The 20444-nt window shown below is 50.0% G+C and overlaps 1 protein-coding gene across 2 annotated transcripts; it reads left to right on the top strand.

The window, feature by feature from the left end:
* The first annotated feature begins 5086 nt into the window (after positions 1-5086).
* On the top strand, positions 5087-8954 carry IRF2BPL (interferon regulatory factor 2 binding protein like). 2 transcript variants are annotated; one of them, XM_037394868.1, is made up of 2 exons: positions 5087-5904; positions 6016-8954. In XM_037394868.1, the coding sequence occupies exon 2, from the start codon at positions 6064-6066 to the stop codon at positions 8215-8217; it is 2154 nt and encodes a 717-aa protein (XP_037250765.1). In that variant the 5' UTR covers positions 5087-5904; positions 6016-6063; the 3' UTR covers positions 8218-8954. The 2 variants fall into 2 exon arrangements, with proteins under 2 accessions (XP_037250765.1, XP_037250764.1); XM_037394867.1 differs by having other exon boundaries at positions 5088-8954.
* The last annotated feature ends 11490 nt before the right edge of the window (positions 8955-20444 follow it).

Here is a 20444-nt window from a genome sequence, read left to right as displayed (position 1 = left end):
TAAGATAGTGCAGTTTCTTTTCCTTTCCCTTCCTTCCTTTCCTTCTCTTTCTTTCTTGCTTAACCCCCACTCCCTCCTTCCCACCTCCCCCATTTTTTGGAAAACACAGTAAAGTTTTGTTCAGTTCTCAAGTGTTATTAATCACCGGTGGAGGCCAAAAGCAGGGATATTTTTCTTGGCAGCACATTTTGATAAACAATCTGTGTATGGGGTGAAGGCTGGGGGGAGCCTGGCTTGCTGGTAACTAAGCTAATGTTTGGCAGATTCTTAACTGTCATGAAAGTGCAAGTGGCTCTCAGTGGGAATAGCCTCAAAAAATGTACCGATTCAGTTGATTCATTATTGTTGATTGTTTACTACGTCCACAGGATGTAAGATGAAAACAGTGCAGGGATAAAGTAAAAATAACAACAGCGGACCCAGCCTCTGCATGTCCCAGCCTAAAACATGCTACCCAGTCACTAGTCCCTTGCGGAGTGAGCAGAATTAATTACAAGTGTCTTATTTTGCACTGTAAGATTTCACAAAGGTTAACATGTGGAAATCTGGGCTTGCCGGCAGGTTTTAAAACCATAAAGACAGCTGCAGGAAAATCGATTTGGGGCAGGTCTCAAAGAGGAGCCCTAACTGCTTTCTGGGGCAGAAGCGAGTGGTTGGTGGGGTCAGGGGGCTGCAGACCTGCCTCAGCTGGACATGCGGCAATCCAGCTTCAGCAGCTGGCAGCCTGCAGGCAGGGCAGCCTCCCACCCAGCTGTACTCTGGGCTCCCTGCTCCAGCAGCAATGTGGAAATGGGACCGGTAAAGCTGGCAGACATGACAGGCAATGTTCGTTAAGAAATGTATCTGCACAGCAGACCAAGGAAAGAAAAAAAGGAAGGAAGGAAGGAAAGAGGGAAGAGTTCCTAGGTGGGGAAGAGGCTCGGTATGACAGCAAGGCTCACTGCCTGAAGAATGGTAGGAAAAAACAGAATTACAATGAGATGAGAACTGAAATGATAAACAGAAACACGTAATTACATTCTATTCTTTGTAACTAGGTGTTTTGACACTTCCTGGCAGCTCCTAGTAGAAGACAATGTTGTTTAACTTTTAATTTGACAAAATTATGCAACTCCTTCCTGAAGTGTTTGTGTTTTGATTTGCTGCACACACTCCTGAGTGTTCTGTTCACTGCTAATCTCTGCATTGTTTTGAAGCCAGTAATTTGATTGTGACGGATTTTATTTGATCTGCTGTAGTGAGGTAAATCCACGTAAATCACACTCTGGAGAGCGCACTTCTTTTCCAGTTCTTGTATTTTTTTCCAGCTGTAGCTGCTGTTTTGACCACTGAGGGAAGAGCCATTTCTGTAGGTGAGCATCTACAGAAAGAAGCAGCTGCTCTGACTGCTGCACCGATCAGTGCCAGAACTTTGCAGGAAAGAGTTAAATGTATTCCCAGGTTGTGAGCATTTATAGCCAGACCAGACCGTTCATTCCCAAGCTACCAAGATCATGGGCTCCTAACTATTACTGCTTGCAAACTTTGAGGCTGTCCTATATTCTACATAATTAACACTGGGCTGCTGATTGATAATCAACAGTATTCCTCTTGCATCCATATCAACAATAATCCCCATATTTTGGGAGCTCACACACGGCAATGGCATGGAGCAGAGCCTGGCAGACCTGGGGCGTAGCCAGGCACCTGGGTTTTGTTGCTTCTTTCTTTGTGGTGCGTTGCACCTCTGGCTTCCCATACCTGCTGGTGGCACTCAGAAAGGTGCTGGTTGGCTTCTGCACTCAGAAAGGTGCTGGTTGGCTTCTGCACCCCGTGTTTTGTAGGATTGTTTTAATTCCTTCATTTAAATCAAAGCTTCACCTGCTGTTTTAATGTTACACAGATGCGTACATGAGTGTGTACTTCTAAATAAAGAGGGAATAAAAATAAAGGGAAAGGGATTATCGGATGGCAGTATTTATCCTAGCACTGAAAGGAAGGAGTTAGTAGATTTCACTTCTGACAGTGAAAATTATATTCCTTGTCCCTTGGGACTACTGGCAGGTCGTAAACTTTGGGCAATCTCCACAGAATCCCTAATGCTGTATCCAAAGTGCTGACTCGTGTTCCTGCGCAAGAAGCAGTAGCTGGCTAGCAATTGTTCACAACCGCAGCTCCATCCCTCCTTGCGCTCCCCTCCATCTTATTAAACAAGCCACTGTCTGGGGGGTTCTTATGCTATTTTTTGTTTGCTCACTTCTTTCAGTTAGCCAGATCAGGCACCTGAATGGCTTCATTGTTTGGGCTTCCTCTTTTCCTCCTCTAAACGTAATTTTAATTCCTGGATTATTTCAGAGCTAAATAAACACCAGACGTGTTTAGTATAAATCCAGCAAGACTGATCTGGATCGCTCCTGCCCTGCCATTCGCATAGCAAAGGAGAGGAAAGACGGAAGGTGAGCAGGAAAGCACGCTGCTACCCTCGCAGGGACAGCGCTGCCATAGATTGGCGCTTTGTTACATTGCTACCGTTCAATCTATTTTCCCCTACCAGATTAGATTGATACTGACAACTCATTCCCTGTGAAGGTGCCACAGCGTGGCATTTATTTGCATTTACATTGCAGTTCTCTTCATCAGTCAGCTTTGCAGAGATCACCACTGCTGCTGGCCATATTGTTGCTATGCTGACACTTCATCCTTAAGTGCCGCTTGCGTAATGGTACAGTACGTGCCCATGACCAAAGTTTAAATCAAAGTTTAATCATTACGGAAAAACAAACATATTTCCGCGACTGTGTATCCTGCAAGTAAAAGTAAAGGCAGTTTGGTCGGGTCACAGATGCTAATCTCTTTTTTTCTATTCACAAACTATAAAGGGAGTTGACAGCACCTGTAAATGGTTTTCTGAGGCTAGATTATATCTAAGGTGATTATTATTTACACCCACTATAAAGACTGCTCTTGTGAGCCAAGAAGTCTGTTCCTGTGAGGTGAGTGTTACCAAAAAAGGGCTTTCTTGCAGGAGGATTCAGTGGAGCGAGGAGCCAGGGTGAGGGGCGGTTCAAGCACATGGAGTGCCTTGTCATGTGTTGGGTTTGTATAACCCAGGGGCTGAGATACAGTCGGGATATGCTGCAGTTCTGCATTCCCAGACACTCGGGATGAAGGGGAAAGCCTCAGCTTGCTCAACCTGAGTGTTTTCAGCAAGGGCTGACCTTTTCCCACCGCCCAGTTCTACTCGGGTGAAGATCAAGACGGGGCAGTAAAAGGATAGGAAAGGAGTTGATCTTCCAGTATGAATCAGAGTGAACACATGCTTGTTTAGTCAAGTAAAGTCATATTAATGTAGAAATCCTGCAGCCATCACTAAATCACTGTGGCTGGAAGCAAAGACTTCTACTTTGAACCAGCTTTCATCTGCCTTTCTGGAAGCTTGCTTCTGTGAAGCCTCTATGATGTCCACAGTTTAGGTGTGAAATTTCTAAGTGTGAATTCCACTCTCCTTTAGCGCATCTTCTTCAGCCAATTTGCATGTAGGAGAGTCACATCATTCAAAGACTTTTCCATTTCTGCTCACTGCTTCTGCAAGCTTTCCCCGAAAGAGTCACTTTGTCAGGATTGATTTTCTTACTGTATTTTATCTGGTCCTACCATTTCTGTAACTTCAGCGTATGCATTTCATTAAGTCTTCCCTGTGAAGTAATTCTGCTCACATACATACCGAATTTGTTTGCCAGCTTTATAGATTATAACCAGACACGTATAAGACGTTTTAGACAACTAAAAATGGAAATGAGACACACTGGTGGTATGAAACGAATTATTTAAGGCAACAACTTTTTGTCGCGTGCATTTTGAAACGTTATTGACCGAATCCAAGGTATCTTTCCTGCTCAGTGCTGCATCGCTGCTGGGCGTGTGTATGTGACCACGCCACAGAAACCCCAAGTCCCTTGAAAGCACAGAGGGAAGCCTGTAATGGACGGGGTTTTCGGCGTTTCTAGCAACAAAGGAATCAGGAAGAGGTACTGAAAGAAAGAAATCCATCCAACAGAGCCCAGCCGGGAGAGGCTCCGCATTCGCGGAACGTGCGAACGCTCCCCCCGCTGCGCGCTTGCCTCCGCGGGCACCCGCCGGCCCGGCCGGGCGCCAGGGGCGCGATGCCGGCCGCCCCCGCTCGCAGCTCGCCGGTGCCTGCCGGACCGTGTCTCCGCAGGCAGCGTTCGGTACTCTCTGGCCGCGGACGGCGATGTCGGTGCTCGCAGAAACGGCCATCGACTGCAGCGAGAGGAAAAGCAGGCGGCGCACAGCCCCTCCTGGCGAGCAGGGGCACCGGCGTGGCCGCGGGGGCGGGCGGGGAGCGGGCGCCGGTGGGGATGGCGGCCGGGAGAAGGCAGGCTTCGCGCTTTTTGGATTTTGTTTTCCTCCCAGTGGAATGAATTCTCGGCTTATTTGCATGAGCCGAAGTTGTTTTGAGTCATTTGCCTGTTAGCAGTGTTATGCAAATGTTAGCCAGCTATTTAAAGGGGGAAAGGGGGGGGGGGGGTGAAAAAAAAAAAAAAAAAGCAGCCGTGTGTTCTCACAGCGGCGGGGAAATCCTGCGTCCCTTTGCATTAGCGAGATGAGATCGCAGCGATTACTCACCTGCCTGGCCTCTCCTACACCCTTGAGCAACGCACAGCTCTATCTTTCCCAGCCCAACCTTAAACACTCGGCAAACATGGCCGATTTAAACAAATCAAAAGTGGAAGAGGTTCTGATGCAGTCACGGGCTTACAGAAACTGTGTCATTCTGTCACCGGCATCACTGAAAGAGAAACACGAAATCGGATATTAAGGCGGGATCCCCCCCATTTGCCTCAGCAGCCGGAGCGCACGGGAATCCCACCGCCAAGCCTCGGTGGCAGGACGCCGCGCAGTCGTCACGGAGGCAAAGCGGTGCGATCCGCGGGTTTACAAAATCCTGAAAACGAGACATTTGAACTTAGAAAGCCCAGCCAAGGGGGGGGCCGGGCCGGGACAACAACCCCCCCGCCCCGCGCCGCGCCCCCTCCGCCGTGCATGCGCGCCTCCTGCCCGCGGCTCAGGGCCCGCGGCGCGCGCTGGGGCGCAGGGCGAGGGCGCGATCCGCGCTCCGGTTTCCAAACATAGCCCCGCCGCGCCCCGGCGGCCGGCCGCGCAGGGGGGGCCGGGCAGCGCGCCGGGCATGCGCGCCCCGCGCAACAAGTGGGCTCCGCGCCGCCGGCTGGGGGGAGGGGAGCGAGGAGCGGGCGCTCGGCGGTGACGCGGGGCCCCGCCCGGGTGCAGCCGAGCCGAGGCGAGCCGGGAGCGCGGCGCGGAGGAGGGGAGGGGCGGCGCGGCGCGGCGCGGGGGGAGCGCGGCGCGGCGGAGGGGGCGCGCAGGCACAGGCGGCGGCGCGCAGCACCCCGCGCTCGGACTGCGAGCAGCGGCGAGGATGTGAGTGAGGAGCAGGCGGCGCCGCTCGCCACGCTGCTGCCGCCGCTGCCCCCCGCTGCCCCCGCCCCGGGCCGCTACCGCCCCGCCGGCGCTCGGGGAAGCCGCCGCAGCTGGGATCGGACAGCTCCGTGCGGGTGCCCCTGTTTCGCTCGCGGCGGTGGATCGGCACGTACCCAAGTGCGAGCTCGCGAGGCAGCCGCGGCGGGTGGAAGGTGACCCCCCCATCTTCCTCCGTGCACCTCCGCCTCCTCCCGGAGGAGGAGCAGCGGCAGCGGAGAGCTAGAGAGCGCAGGGAAACAGAAGCGGCTAGAAGGCGACCCCCACCCAGCCCCCCGGAGGAGCAGTAGGAGCGGTTCCCACCCCGCTGGGACAGCAGCGGCAGGATCAGGTAGAGGAAGCCCTCTCCGGCGACAGGAGCGAACGAAAAGCAGGCGATCCCCCTGCTGAAAGGGGCGACAGGAACAGGTACGGAGAGCCGCCCCCCCCGCCCCCTGCAGCTCGGGGGGGAACACTGAGCCAGCCCCGACCCCGGCGGCAGCAGCTTCCCCGGCCAGCAGCACCATGTCCGCCGCGCAGGTGTCGTCGTCCCGGAGACAGTCATGTTACCTGTGTGACCTGCCCCGCATGCCCTGGGCCATGATCTGGGACTTCACGGAGCCCGTCTGCCGGGGCTGCGTCAACTACGAGGGCGCCGACCGCATCGAGTTCGTGATCGAGACGGCCCGGCAGCTGAAGCGGGCGCACGGCTGCTTCCAGGACGGCCGCTCCCCGGGCCCCCCGCCGCCGGTCGGCGTCAAGGCAGTGCCGCTCTCCGCCAAAGAAGCGGCGGCGGCGGCGGCGGCGGCCCAGCAGCAGCTCAACCATGTGGACGCCTCCTCCAAGGCAGCCTCGGCGGGGCTGACCCAGTCCAGCCTGGACCGCTACGGGCTCAGCGCCGCCGCGGCAGAGCAGCGCAGCCGCTTCGAGTACCCGCCGCCGCCGGGCAGCCTGGGCAGCAGCCACGGCGCCCGCTTGCCCAACGGGCTGGGGGGACCCAACGGTTTCCCCAAGCCGCCTGAGGACGGGCCGCCGGAGCTGAACCGACAGAGCCCCAACTCCTCCTCTTCCTCCTCCCGCCGCGGGGCGCACGGGGGGCTGGTGTCCGGCCTGCCCCCAGGGGCCGCCGGTGCCCAGATGAACGTGCCCCCCAACCTGCTGCCGCAGACCTTGCTCAACGGGCCCGCCGCCTCTGGCGTGGCCCTGCCCCCGCCGCACGGGGGCCTGAGCGGCCGCGGCGGCGGGGGTCCCCCGGCTCCCTCCGCCTCCTCCCAGGGGGGCACCTGCGGCGGCGGCGCCGGGGGAGGCGGCGGCTCGTCCTCCGAGGCCTGTGGCAAACGGCCGGGCTCGGTATCCAGCAGCGACCAGGAGCGGGAGCTGAAGGAGAAGCAGCGCAACGCGGAGGCGCTGGCCGAGCTCAGCGAGAGCTTGCGGAACCGGGCCGAGGAGTGGGCCAGCAAGCCCAAGATCGTGCGGGACACACTGCTCACTCTGGCCGGCTGCACCCCCTACGAGGTGCGCTTCAAGAAGGATCACGCCCTGCTGGGCCGCGTCTTTGCCTTCGACGCTGTCTCCAAGCCGGGCATGGACTATGAGCTGAAGCTCTTCATCGAGTACCCCAGCGGCTCCGGCACCGTCTTCTCCAGCGCCTCTGGCGTGGCCAAGCAGATGTACCAGGACTGCATGAAGGACTTCGGCCGCGGCCTCTCCTCGGGCTTCAAGTACCTGGAGTACGAGAAGAAGCACGGCTCCGGTGACTGGCGGCTCCTGGGGGACCTGCTGCCCGAGTCCGTGCGCTTCTTCAAGGAGCTGGTGGGCGCCGACATGCTGCCGCAGCCCTACCTGGACGCCAGCTGCCCCATGCTGCCCACAGCGCTGGTGAGTCTCCCGCGGCCGGGGGCCGGGGCCGGCGGGGCGCAGGGCACGGCCGCCGCCTCTAGGGGACCCGGCGGCGGCGGCGGCGGCGGCGGCGGGGCAATGCGCAAGAGGAAAGCTTCTCCCGAGCCCTCGGACTCGGCCGAGGGGGCTCTGAAGCTCAGCGACGAGCAGCAGCGGCAGCAGTGGATGGCCAGCCAGAGCGAAGCGCTCAAGCTCACCATGTCGGCCGGGGGCTTCGGGGCGGTGCACGGCGGGGGCCCCCCGCCGCCGCCGCCGCCGCCCCTCGGGCCTCACTCCAACCGGACCACGCCGCCCGAGTCCGCCCCCCAGAACGGACAGTCCCCCATGGCCGCGCTCATGTCGGTGGCCGACACGCTGGGCAATGCCCACTCGCCCAAGGATGGCAGCTCGGTGCACTCCACCACGTCCACCCGCAGGAACAGCAGCAGCCCCGTGTCGCCGGCCTCGGTGCCGGGCCAGCGCCGCCTGGCCTCTCGCAATGGGGACATGAACCTGCAAGTGGCCCCTCCTCCCCCCAGCGCCCACCCCGCCATGGACCAAGTGCACCCCCAAAACATTCCGGACTCCCCCATGGCCAACAGCGGGCCCCTGTGCTGCACCATTTGCCACGAACGCTTGGAGGACACCCACTTTGTTCAGTGCCCCTCTGTGCCCAGCCACAAGTTCTGCTTCCCTTGTTCCAGAGAGAGCATCAAGGCCCAAGGGGCGACTGGCGAAGTCTACTGCCCCAGCGGAGAGAAATGCCCCCTAGTCGGTTCCAATGTGCCTTGGGCGTTTATGCAGGGCGAGATCGCGACCATTTTAGCTGGGGACGTTAAAGTGAAAAAGGAGAGAGACCCTTGAGTAGGAAATCCAATCCCTTCAGACTCCTGAAGATGTAGAATTGTGAATATAAAAAACTGCAAAAGTTAGTCTTATGTATAGACATTATTTTCGTCGTATGTTTCTATATTTTGAAACAAAGGTATGTACTCTTCTTCATTTGAAGGATAGAGCTGGTTTTTGTTAAACAGAATATAATATTGTTTGGTTACTACATAATACCTGTTCTCATTTCTTTGGCAGTGTGTTGGCTAGGTACAAAGTTAATAGCCCTTAGCGATTACCTGCTGCTGGTGTGTATTTTTGTAAATGTATGCACTTCTCTGAAAGAAGAAGAAAAACACAAAAAAAAAAAAATTTTTTTTTTTGCCAAGGCCAGTGTTGATGCCTAAAAAATTGCTACAAAAATGGTGACAGCTTATGTTTTACAAGCCCTGAGTGTTAGTCTTTCACTTTATTTTTTTCGGTTTTGTTTTTTGTTTGCAAAACGGTGGGGTGGCTCTTGGGGGGAGGGTGCTTTTTGTTGCAAGTTTGTAAGGAAAATGTTTCAGTTTGTTTCTATTGATCTGAACGTTTTTAATCTTCATGTGTTTTTTGTTTTTGCTTTTATTGATGCACGGATGCTTTTGAACAGTAGAGCAAAATGCTGTACATGAAAAACATGCTCTGTTTGTCCTTTATACATTTCTGTAGTTAACAGAACACTGTAATGTGCCTTGGAGCTTAGTAAATTGTAATAAATTCAATTGATATTAATACTTTCGAGTAGCAAGTTTTATTTTCTCAGAGCTTAGGCAGCATGCACGAGCCATGTTGCCTGTTTTAGTCTCCATTATACCAAGAGCCTGCAGTTCGTTGTGATAATTGTTGCACTTGTATGCACATTTTCACATATATGTAGTAAGATGATGATGTTGATGGTGTTATCAAACTTACCTAAACCTTGGCACTGTGCCTATTTACATTTCACCTTTAATGTTGCAGTAACAGTTGCTGACTAAGCATTTTCTATTTACTGTTTCTGCATCTCATTTCCTCCTCCCTTCTCCCCCCCCCCCCCCCAGCTCTCCAGCTGCAAACAGTGTTTGCAATACAGGATGCATCCATTGCCTGCGCAGTTTAATATGGTTTGAGATTTGAAACGAAGCCCTCTTTCACCAAAAAACCCTAGCATCACGTGGTTATTCATTTTCGTTGATTTTAAGAGCGGAGTGGTTGTCTAAGCTCGACATCAGCCATAGACTCTTGGTAAGGCAGGATGGTAGTTGAGCGCAGCTCAAAAAAGGGTAGTGGGAAATAACAGCTTCTACAGTTGGTGTTGCAGCTGGTGGGTAGCTACCCCATTTAGGCAATGACTTTTCATAACTGAGTTGGTGAGCAGTTCAGGGGCTGTGTTGTGCTCTCAGGTGAGGAAGCTTGCTTAAAGCGCTGAAGTTAAATGCTTTCCTTTTGGCAATGATCAGATGTGATTCTTTGTATAATTAACTATTTTATGTGACACTGGCATTTTCTGGAGATAAGGGAGCAGTGCAATACCTGTTAGGTGATCAACAGGCAAAGTAAATACACAGGCCTCACACTAGCTAGAAAATGCAAACAAACCTAATGTGAACTTTGTCCTTTCCAGTGAGGCAAATGGAGGAAAGAGAGAAAACCTGAAACAAAACCAGCAGCACTGCAGAAATCCTTTGCAGTTTGACCGGCAGAACACAGAGCTGTTCCAAATGCAACAGTGTCTTAGGTTATGAACTCTGGAGTTTTATTGAATATTAAGGATCCCCACCCCCAACCCCCATAATTGTGTAAAGAAGTGCTTTTTTAAAAGTCTGGGTGGCATTTGGTACCTGCTTGCTCTTAAGGCATTTTTCATTTGTGTTCCTGGTGGAAAGCATGGTAGAAGCCTTGAGACTTACCTGCATAGTGTGCCTACAGATCTTTGCTCTCTTGTATAAGTACATACTCTGGCTGTTTTGGGTGGGGAGGTTATGTTTTGAGATTCAGTCTTTGACATCACTGTATCTGTGATTTCAGACAATGACTTCGTGTGTGTATACGTATTTTATTTTTTTCTGCCAAGTGATATACTGGTGTTTAAAACTCAGAGCATACTGTCCTTATGTAATGAATTGGAGGGAATAATGCAGAAAATGCACATTTTGAGTTAATTATTAGATCCAACCTATATGTTTTGAGTTAATCTGGGTACAACCTATACATTTTTTTAGAGTATAGATATGTACTGATCCTATTTTCAATTATTTCTGAGCATGCAGATCCCACACAGCAGTTTATTTCTAAATCATGAGATAGAGGAACTAATATTGTGAGCTCATGACTGGCAGAGAAAAAAAATTGTACAGATGGGTGAAATTTGAGTTTAAACCTAATGAGAAGTAATATTCATGTGTGAATTGCAACTGCCCTTAAAAGAGAAAGACTACTGGCTCTTCAACATTTAATTATGTCATGGAAGCGTGAATACCCTGATTTATATAAACAGAACCACTCCTGTAATCTTGAAATCAGTCATCAGTAGTTGGAGTTAGAAAGAGCCCCATTTGGTGGATTTCTTTAATTGCAGAGCATTCTTGAAAAGCTCTTGCCAGTCAGAATTTTGGAAACATAACCCAGTTAAGAGATTCATCAGGTTGGTTTTTAGTAACCAAAGGAAAGGTAAGGGGCAGTAGACATAGGTGGAAAATATGCTTGAAGTGAATTGTAATACTGCAGTTAATTACAGTTAACTGTAGCTACAGGGCATTTGTTGTATGGAGGTTTTTTGTAACCATGTGACCTTCTCTTTTACTCTGGCTCATTAAGCAGCCAGTCTGGGCATATTAGCCAGCATTTCTTTGAACCCACTCCGTAGATTTTTCTCTTTCTGAAGATGTCCATAGCTGACAAACAAGCTGTAGCCTTTTTTTTTTTTTCTGAGGAGGAGGAAAAGGGAGCTGCTGAGCAAGTCTTATATGCAGAGATTCAGCTGATTTCTGTATTTTACAGAAATGCTCCCCTCCCTCATATTTGCCAGTTATTTAAGGTAAAACCCAATGTTTGCTTGAATAAATTGTGTAAGGGAGTTTATTTGTCCAGGTGGTCATTTGTTGTGCTCTCATTCCTTCGTGTAATGGGGAAGTATTTTAATGGTTTATTTTCCCAAGGAGAGTTGTTGTGTTGGGGTTGGTTTTTTTCCAGTTAGATTATTCTCGACATTTCTTTTAATAGCCTTGTAGCCTATTTTCTAAGAAATGGGTTAGAACATGTGTGTCACTGGTTTTTGTTTTGTTTTTTTTTTTTTTAAGTATTGGCAGCTCTATGTGAGTTGGAGATGGAAGTGTTTGTTCAGTGAAGAAATGCTATGTCCATTTGGGGGAAATACTACACAGTTTCATCAGGAGCTCGAGTTCACCAGTGCTAACTGGTGTCATTTAGTACAAGCCTTGTTATCTTTTTTATTTGCTTAGCAATGTTGTGCATATAAGCATGGTCCCCCCCGCTGCCCCTCCCCTCCCTTAACATTTGAACTCCAAACTAGTTGGGACTAACATTGTTTTGAAACTGCAATCTCTTCAAATAGGCTGGATGCCAGCATAGTTTTGCAGAGCTGCAGCAGTCACTGGAAAAAAAGGGTTGTCTGCTTCTTTACAAGTCTTGTGAGCTGAGTTTTTCTTCCCCTCAAAGGAAAGGGCTTTTGTGTCCTCAGAGCTCTCAGGTTCCCAGCTTACTATGCAGTAGTCAGTAGTCGCTTTGCAGCTTCCCTCTTCCTAGGTCTTTCCATTTTCTTTTTTTTTTTTTTTTTTTTTTTTTTGTGGTATGCAGCCATTCTCCATTCATAGTAGGATGGTTTGTGTTGTGCATTAGCAGCCTCTTTCTCTGCCAAAGTGACACATCCTGTAGATTTGCAGCAGAGTACTGAACTGTCACTGTAATGCTGACTCTTGTAAGGCTATTCTTGAAGCAGAACAGCTTCCCCCTTGGCATTCAGCCATCAGAATCCATTACAGCATGCATTTTCTACCCAAAACATAGCTTTGTACCTACATACATCGCCTGGAAGATGTGGAGGGCATGGTTATACCCTCCTTCATAGAACCAGGCACTGCTGGGTTTATTTTCAAAGTGTCTGAAAACCAAGAACTGAGCTTTTGTTGTTTCAGCCCCTGCCTTAAACCCTGTAGTGCAGCCTGGGAAGGGGAATGCCTCTGCTGATGGGGTGACATGAAAAGAACTGCAGACAAGGTCTTTTCCCGGGTGTATGTCTTAAAAGAAGGATTAGGGGGGTGTGCGCTGAGCGGGGCTACTACTAGGATCCTCTAATGAGCCAGCCGAACGTCTCTCTCTCCACGTGCTCCCCACAGGGCAGCCCAGCCCCATGCTGCCAGCCCTGACTGGGAGGCTCTGCGGGAACCCAGCTCTTCTCCCTGGGAACGGGCTTGCCTCTACCTCTGTGAGAAGAAACACGGAAGATTACATGTCACTTCAAGTTTCTGACAGCAAACCCACTCTCTTTCAGCCATTCAGAGAACTGTAGAGTGAATAGCAGACGGGAGCAGTTAGACATGTGAATGGGAGGGGGAGGATGCTCGTCACCAGTCTGTCCGGCCAGTACGGTCTCTGACTGGTTGGACTGGCTGAGCTACTTGGTAGGTTCAAGATTGCACAGCCTGCCTACCGTGCTGGTGTCGGCAACACGAACCTTGCCGGTATCAGCGTGCGCTGCTGCCGGCAGCTGCAGCTACCCCGAGGTGTCCTTCCCTCTGCCCCGTCGGCGACACGCAGGCACACAGCCCTGCCTGCCGCTGGGCTGAGATTGCATTCCCCTCGCTGCTGCTGCCCGATGCGCCCTTGTAAGGGTATTTGGAGGCGGTGGGAGCAGGGGTGGAGGTGAGGAAGGTCAAGCTTCTTAGGTTTCAGCTGATTTGGCATCCGCTCACAGCCCTCCCCCCGCAGCCCTGCGCGGCCATATGCGCTCGCTGCTGCTTTTATGACCCTTTGCAAAGGAACCTCAAAGATGTGAGCTGCTGGCGAATAGCAACTGATTTTCGGGAAAACACCCCTTTCTCCCACTGATCAGCCTTAACAGCAGGAAGACTGGTTTTTTTTTTCCTTGTCCCAAAAGAAAGCTATAATGGGGAGCCACTGCTTTCTCTCCGGCTGGCACTGCTCTCCCAGCAGCACCGGCTGTGCCAGCGTGACGGGCCCCCCCAGTCTGCATCACTGGGGTCTTTCCCCCCGATTTTTGGCCAGCGCGAAGGCCCTTTGCTTTTGTTCAGCGCCCTGCGAATGGAGGAGGCTGAGCCTGGCAACCCCGCAGCTTGGCACGGCTGCGGCGCGGCGGCTCGGGCTGGGACACCGAGCCGGCGAACCGAACCGGGCCGGGCCGGGCGGGGCCGGGGGGGGAGGGGGCAGCGGGCAGCCCCGGCATGCTATTGCCGCTGGCCTGGGCCTGGCCTAGACGGCCATGTGATCCCCCGCTTGCCTGCCTGTCGGTCGGCCGGCCCGCCTCTGCGCAGGGGATGGGAATGGGGACGTGAAACATGTCTGTGCAGCTTCAAGGAGCCGAGCAGAATTCCCCACTGTCATCATCCTCCTCCCCTCCCTCCCTGCAGGCTGCCAGAGGGGAGGGCTGATTACAGCTCCGCTATTGTTCAAGTAACCTACAAATGGATTTGCATGGAGGCAGGTTGGGAGGGGCAGAGGGGTGGGATTTATTAGCAGCAGCTAAATTCGTCGGGATTACTATTAGGCTGAGAGCTTCTCAATGGGAATGATCCCTGGGTGAACGGTGGGGTGGAGGGGAGGGACTGGAAAGCTCCTTTTCTGCAAATAGGTGAAGGGGTGGCTGGCTCCAGCCGAGTAGGGGAGGCAGGCAGGGTGCAGCTGGCTGGGGATGGAGCTTCACCTCGGTTTAAACTGTAACCCTCTATTCTGAGCACGCAGCTCCTGGCAGCGCCGCTCATACCAAAGCCTTGACTCAGGGTTATCTGCATGCTGGGTAATAAGCGTCACCAGAGGAATGTGCAGAGAAAGCAGCCATGCTGCTGCAAGCCTCCGCTCGCTCCTCAGGCAAACCACTGATTTAGCAGTCTGCTTCTGCCTCTGGACCGCCAAAGACTGGCGAGGGGTGGGGGCTTTTCCCGGGGGGGGGGGGGGGGGGGGCGGGGGGTAGCCCTAAGTCGGTTTTGAAGCCAAAACTGCATTTTACCCTTCCATGAGTAAGTGCTTTTTTTATGCCAAGCTGGCTGGGACTTTGCTAACCATAATTAAGGACTGTGCCCAGGAAAGGGTGAAGTTACTCCTCAAGTTGCTACATTAGTTTATCCGTTCTCCAGATGGGTAATCTCAAGTGTTTTAGCCAAGGTCACACAGCAAACAGCTATCAAAATGGGGGAGACTGTGGGCTTTGGTTACTGCCCCAACAGCTAGTCTCCTTTCCTCTGGGATAAAAGCATGTTGTTACAACAACTGTGTACAGCTGAACTCAAAAGCACTTGTGGGACGCAGGTGTTTGGGAACAACAACATTCAGTGCCAGGCCATTTGCCTGTCCTTCACTCAGATAGCTCCAAGGCTGGAGGCTGTTGCTGTTCTTGCTGATGCAACATACCAAGAGCTGGGGTGAAGGAGAGTGCATACCTGTGTGTCAGAGGTAGGAGCTCCCCTTTGGCTATGATGGAAAGCACAGCACATCCAAATCAAAGACAGGATGGGGTTGCTTTGAATTGCTCTATTCCAGACCTATCTGAGGCAATCTTACTCTTCACTGCATGCATCATGGTAACAAGAGACAGGATCTAGCATAGCCCAGGTTTTCATTTGAACGAGTCCAGGCTGGCACACAGTTGGGGTAAGGACAATATGCTTTTGTAGGTTTGATTTGTGTCAGAGCTAGGGGCAGAACTAAGGAGGGAGTAGGAAGCCTGAATGAATATCTGGTCTGCTACTGGAAAACATAGGCCACTGACTTGGAGATGTTGCAGGTTTATTTCATCTATCTTGATACACTAGACATTTTCTCTTAGAACTTTCTTCCTCGGTGCCTGTGACATATTTCTGTAAAATAAAAAGAGAAGGTACAAAACATCTGGGATTAAAACAACTGAAAGCTCTTGTCTTCCTGCAGCAGTGAATTTTGGAGTATTTTTTATTACTTGCTCAGTGTTGTTGATGTGCTTGACTCCCTGTTACATGCAAAGATAATTCCTCCGTGAACAACTCAGACTGCATTGATAAAAAAGGCCAGTTGGTGCATCTATTTTATCCCACCGCCTTCAGTGAAAGATTATGCCATGTATCTTATCAAAAGGATGCAGCCTTTCAAGAAATGTGCCTTAGTAAGTATACATACTCATTTTTGGCAAACATTTGCTGTGTGTTTTAGTGGTTCTCTTCCTCAGCCTGCACACACACACACCCCGCCCTCCCCCAGTCAGCTCCTCTCTTCATCCAACTGTACTCATTCAGCTGTGCTCATTGCATCATTTCAGCTGCAGGGGAGGTGGCAAGAGGTGCAGCCATCAGGGATCATATCAATTGTGTGATCTGTGGACATCTAGTCACCTTGTGCTAACAAGGACCTGCAGCCTAAGATAGATTCATTAGTCAGCATCCTTGATAGGATGTCTACTGGCTTGTGTGACAGTTACATACTAGGAAATGATGTGGGAATTCTCATGCTCTTGTGTACCTGTCTTTTCTCATGCTAGAAGAGACGACAGTGTTTCTTGAAAACTGCACTGCACATGCTTAATACAAAGAGCAGCTCCTTTCAGCTTTTTGCATGATTAGTTGCAGCTGTCTGCCTAGATCTTCCTTGTTCTGGTGGCTGGATTTTCACAGTAGTGTGTTGTACATATTTTGCAAGTTACAGCTTGAAACTTCCTCCTCATAGAAGGTTCTGTCATTTGAAGGAACCCCACCCTGCTCTCCCTTGAAGATGTGCAATCCCAGGCTGTGTTTGAGCATGCCTGGGGAGGCAGGTGCAGCCTGGCTGGATCCTCAACATTACCTACAAATAAACACTGTTTAAACAAATTGGACTAATAAGAACATCCAAGATTCATGTAATAATCAGAACAGGTTTTGCGCTGTAGTCTTCATTCTGTGCTTTTTCTATCCCCTCTTTCTCTGAGTTGTAATCCAGAATATATAACATGATCACACTGCTGTGGAAATCAATTACAACATAACTTGATAGAACTATATAACAGTAACAGTTGTTAATAGCACCTTTGTTGAAAACACCAACATCAGGTTAAAGCCATGTTAAAACCTCCCACATTTCCTTCCCACTGTTGCAGATAAGGGTTTACATAAAATTAAAGATTTCTTTTCTAATATTTTAAGGAAAAAAATCCTTCCAGCATAGAGCCTGTAAATACAGTTGTATTCTTCCTCATTTGCCCAGAACTTGTGTAGCAATCAGGTCTGTCCTCAGCCCAGAAAAGATGGCAAATGCTTAAAGTGAGTACAAATTCTTCAAACCTTAGAACCGAGGGACCAGGACAGAGCAAGATTATTTCTCCGCTCAAAGCAGGCCCTTTGTCCTCCTATCTTGGTCCAAGTCTGTGGGAACTGTAGGCTGTCACCTGCTCCACACAGTTTTGTCCTCAGATGAGCATTTTGTAGAGTCACCTGATTACTTCCCAGCACTGTGAGAGTCACCATATTACTTGCTGCAAGCATTTAGGGAATCAATCCTCAGCAGCACACACATGATTACCCTCAGGGTCTTGTCCAAACTAGTTCTATGGTTTGATGGGGACCTGTCTCATTACCATACAGACTTCTCAATGATCCATTTCAGGGTTGTCAAGTCTGCATACTGATACACCAGCTTTCCTTGATGCTTAAAGATGTCTGGGCCTGGGTAGCTCTTTTCACAGAGCTTCTTAAAACTTTTTGGTTGTTGTTCCCTAAGGAAGCCTGGCAATGTACTCACCAGACTTCTTTTGATTTTTCATTTGGGCAACAGTGGAGTTCCCACACAATCTGAGACCATTTGATCTCAATTCAACCTTTTACCCCTCACTTACTACTCAACACTTTCTCTGGCTGCCTCATGCAGACTGCTCTGTTGAACAGAGACCACCACCTATGGCTCAAATGGCTCATGACACGTATCTATGTATGCTGGGCACGTATCTATATATGCGCCAGTGAACAATCCCTTCACGTGTGCAAGTTTGCATACCAGCTACATATTACTGGAATTTCCCTGCTCTCAGGAGGACCTTCTGTAAGCTGATGCAGGACTAGTAATTCTTCCAAAGCTTTTTGGCAGGCTACAAGTCTTCCTTGCCTTTTGTAGCAGAATGCTGTAGTCTGTCACATGAATTCATTCCTTCCACCTCTATGTTCTCCGTGTTACTTGTAGAGGAGTGTCTGGAGTGACAATGAGTTTAAGATGTAGCAGCAGACTACCATTCCAAAGCTACCATTCTCATCTCTGAACATACAGGTAGTGATGCTCCCTGGCTGGCTGATCGCTATAAATGAGCACATTCCCCATGAAAGTAGTGCAGCCCAGATGCAATGACAGTATGCCTCTGGAACCAGTCTCAGCCTGGCCAGAAGAGAGCCAAATAGCTCAGCACTTTGTGTTGCATGGCCCCCTCTCATTAGGGAGTTCTCTGTAGCTACTCCATTTTAACCCTCCGCACCAGCAGCACTAGGCATTCAGAGATGCAGATGGGCTTTTGAGGGTAACGGTTTAGCTCCGTCAGCACAGAGCTAAGCCAGCCCCAGCTACCTTCTGCCAGTCCAGCAGTACTCCCCAGACCCCATGTCAGCATACACTGCAGCAATTTCTCCTGCTGAGATGCAAGCTGCAAATCCCGTTGCTTTTGTTGACTACAGGAGGGGTGCCTAGTCTACTGCTGGTTTTTCAGCAGCAGATACACAATATTTCTGCCCTTCCCCTCCACAACAGACAAATCCATTGAGATATACCTACCTATTGGTTTTGTCATTATCTTTTATGTAGCTGCTCTAGTTTTCTCTTAGTGACACAGTCCATTTGCCTGTCAGTGTGCTTCATGGTGCACAAGCTTCTTGTTTACTTTCCCCAAGGATTATTCTTTCTCAGGGCCCCATGTCCATTCAGTCAGCAGTTTGTCCCCCTTTAAGCACATAGCTAGAGGGGCCTGGTTGCCCCAGCAAGGCAAACCACACAAACTCTCCCATTTAATTTGTTCCCACTTCTAAGTCCTTTCTGTAATTCCTCTGGCTCCTTCCCTGCTGGCTCTGATAACCTCACACAGTTGGTTTGTTCCAGGTCCATGGGTCCTTAGAGAGGCAGGTTACACTTAGCAGTTTGTTTGCAATTACATCAAGGAAGCTTTGCATGTGGTGTGAGTATAGCATCTCCTACAAAATGCTCTTTTCCTCTTTGGAAATTTGTGAGGTTAGACTAGATATATGTGACAGACATGAACGATGGAAGGTTCTGAGTCCTTTCTAAGTATCATTGTTTATTTGGAAGCATGGTAATATTAGGGCTAGAATGAGGTACACCTTACTTGAGACAGAAGAGCTACTGTTGTTTTTTACCTCCATAGCTTGAAATACATATCACTTACAGATACACTTAATGTTCTTGATCTGCATGGCTTTCCAGTGCCTCTTAAAAATTCTTGAGCTTACAAAGGTGGTGCTGACTTGCTACTGTATTTATTTCCTTATAGTAATGAAACTGCTGAGTATGGGAAGGGATGGTTGCTGTCAGGAAAGATCAAGAAATGGAAAGGTACCTCTTTTGGGACATGTGTCAAGGAGATCTGGAGACCCTTAGCCTGAAATAGAGGATGAAGTAAAAACAAGTGCCAGAGGCAAAGGCAAGAAAGGAAAACTAGACAAGCTCTATCCTTCAGCAGGCAGGGATGAAAAAGAGAGGGAGACGTGGAGGTTTTTTTTGGTTTTAAATGTTTGGGAGATGTGTTGTGATCTAAAACTGTTGTGATGGACAGATAAATAAGAGCCAAGTAGTTGCATAGTTATGAGCAGCAAAACTTTGTAGAGCAGCAAAGGCACTGGAAATAAAAAGATAAGTTGACCAATAGGTTGTGAGGTGAAAAGTCCCTCATTACCAATTCGTCCATGAATAAGAAATAGCAAGAAGTTCATTAAATGAGAGGCAACAGGTTATCAACGGCAAGATTGTCATGAGATGACGACTCTTAAATCTGGATCTTTTCAAATATCTAGATGGTCTTTATTGTTATGTTCTTGTATCAGCCAAAGATGTGCAACATAGGTTTTAGAAGATACATGGTCTTTTCAGAAATGCTTACGATGTAAATACTGAAGGAGAAAGAACAAGAGGGGATGTTGAAAAGTTTAAAAGTGCTGTTTGAACATAAAAAATTCAAACCAGTAGGACTTGGCACACAGGTGATAGGTGAATGAGCCAGATAGTAGCAGGTGAAATTTATGACATATGCAGGTGCACACACTGTGAAGAAAGCGTTTGCCTCAGCATTTTGCCTAGTTTTAAATTAAAGGTACGAGAATATTTGGGGGAAGACCTGATTGCCACTGGATAGCATACTGGAAGCTCACCTCTGTAAAATGGGCATCTTTGATCAGAAACCAAATGCCAGGATACACGAGGAATGAAACGCTGAATGCTGCGTGGAGCTTTGTACCACCATTACAGGAACTGAGTATCTCTCCCTATCTGAAAGAGTATTGGTGACCCCATCTTAAAAATTATAATGAACCGCTTAAAGGGGTTTGGAGGTAAGCCCATGAGAACAGTTAGAGACATGCAAAAATGTCTCCGCACCACAGCAGAAGTGCAGTTAGTGTTTATTTATTCTACAGCTAAAGTCCCTTAGTATGCATAAGACTTTGTAGACAAATAGGACAGGTCTGTGCCTGAGGAGTTTGCCTTCTGAGCAAGACAGAGCACAGCAAAGGGAAGCAAACCAAAAGAAGTGTGTTGGTACATGTGCAGAACAGCAAGGCAGTGGGAGGCAGGGAGAGCCACCAGAGAGGAGAGGTCAGGGTCAAGGGTGTCACCAGAGCCCTCCCAGGGTGTGCACTTATGTTCCAGTAAGGCAGGCCCCTCTGGTGTTGCTGTGCCAAGGGAAAGCTGCTTGTTTCATTATCCATGAGGTGTGCCCTGTCTGCTTACAACTGCAGTCCTGTAGGAAATACCCTCCAGACTCCACAGACTCTAGTTTTCACTGGCTTCTTTTTCTACATATGCAGTTGCTTTTACAGCAGCTCTATATTTGTATGCACGGG

This window comes from Falco rusticolus, chromosome 7 (assembly GCF_015220075.1).
Source record: "Falco rusticolus isolate bFalRus1 chromosome 7, bFalRus1.pri, whole genome shotgun sequence".
Lineage (NCBI taxonomy): Eukaryota > Metazoa > Chordata > Aves > Falconiformes > Falconidae > Falco > Falco rusticolus.
This window is presented reverse-complemented; position numbering and strand designations above follow the sequence as displayed.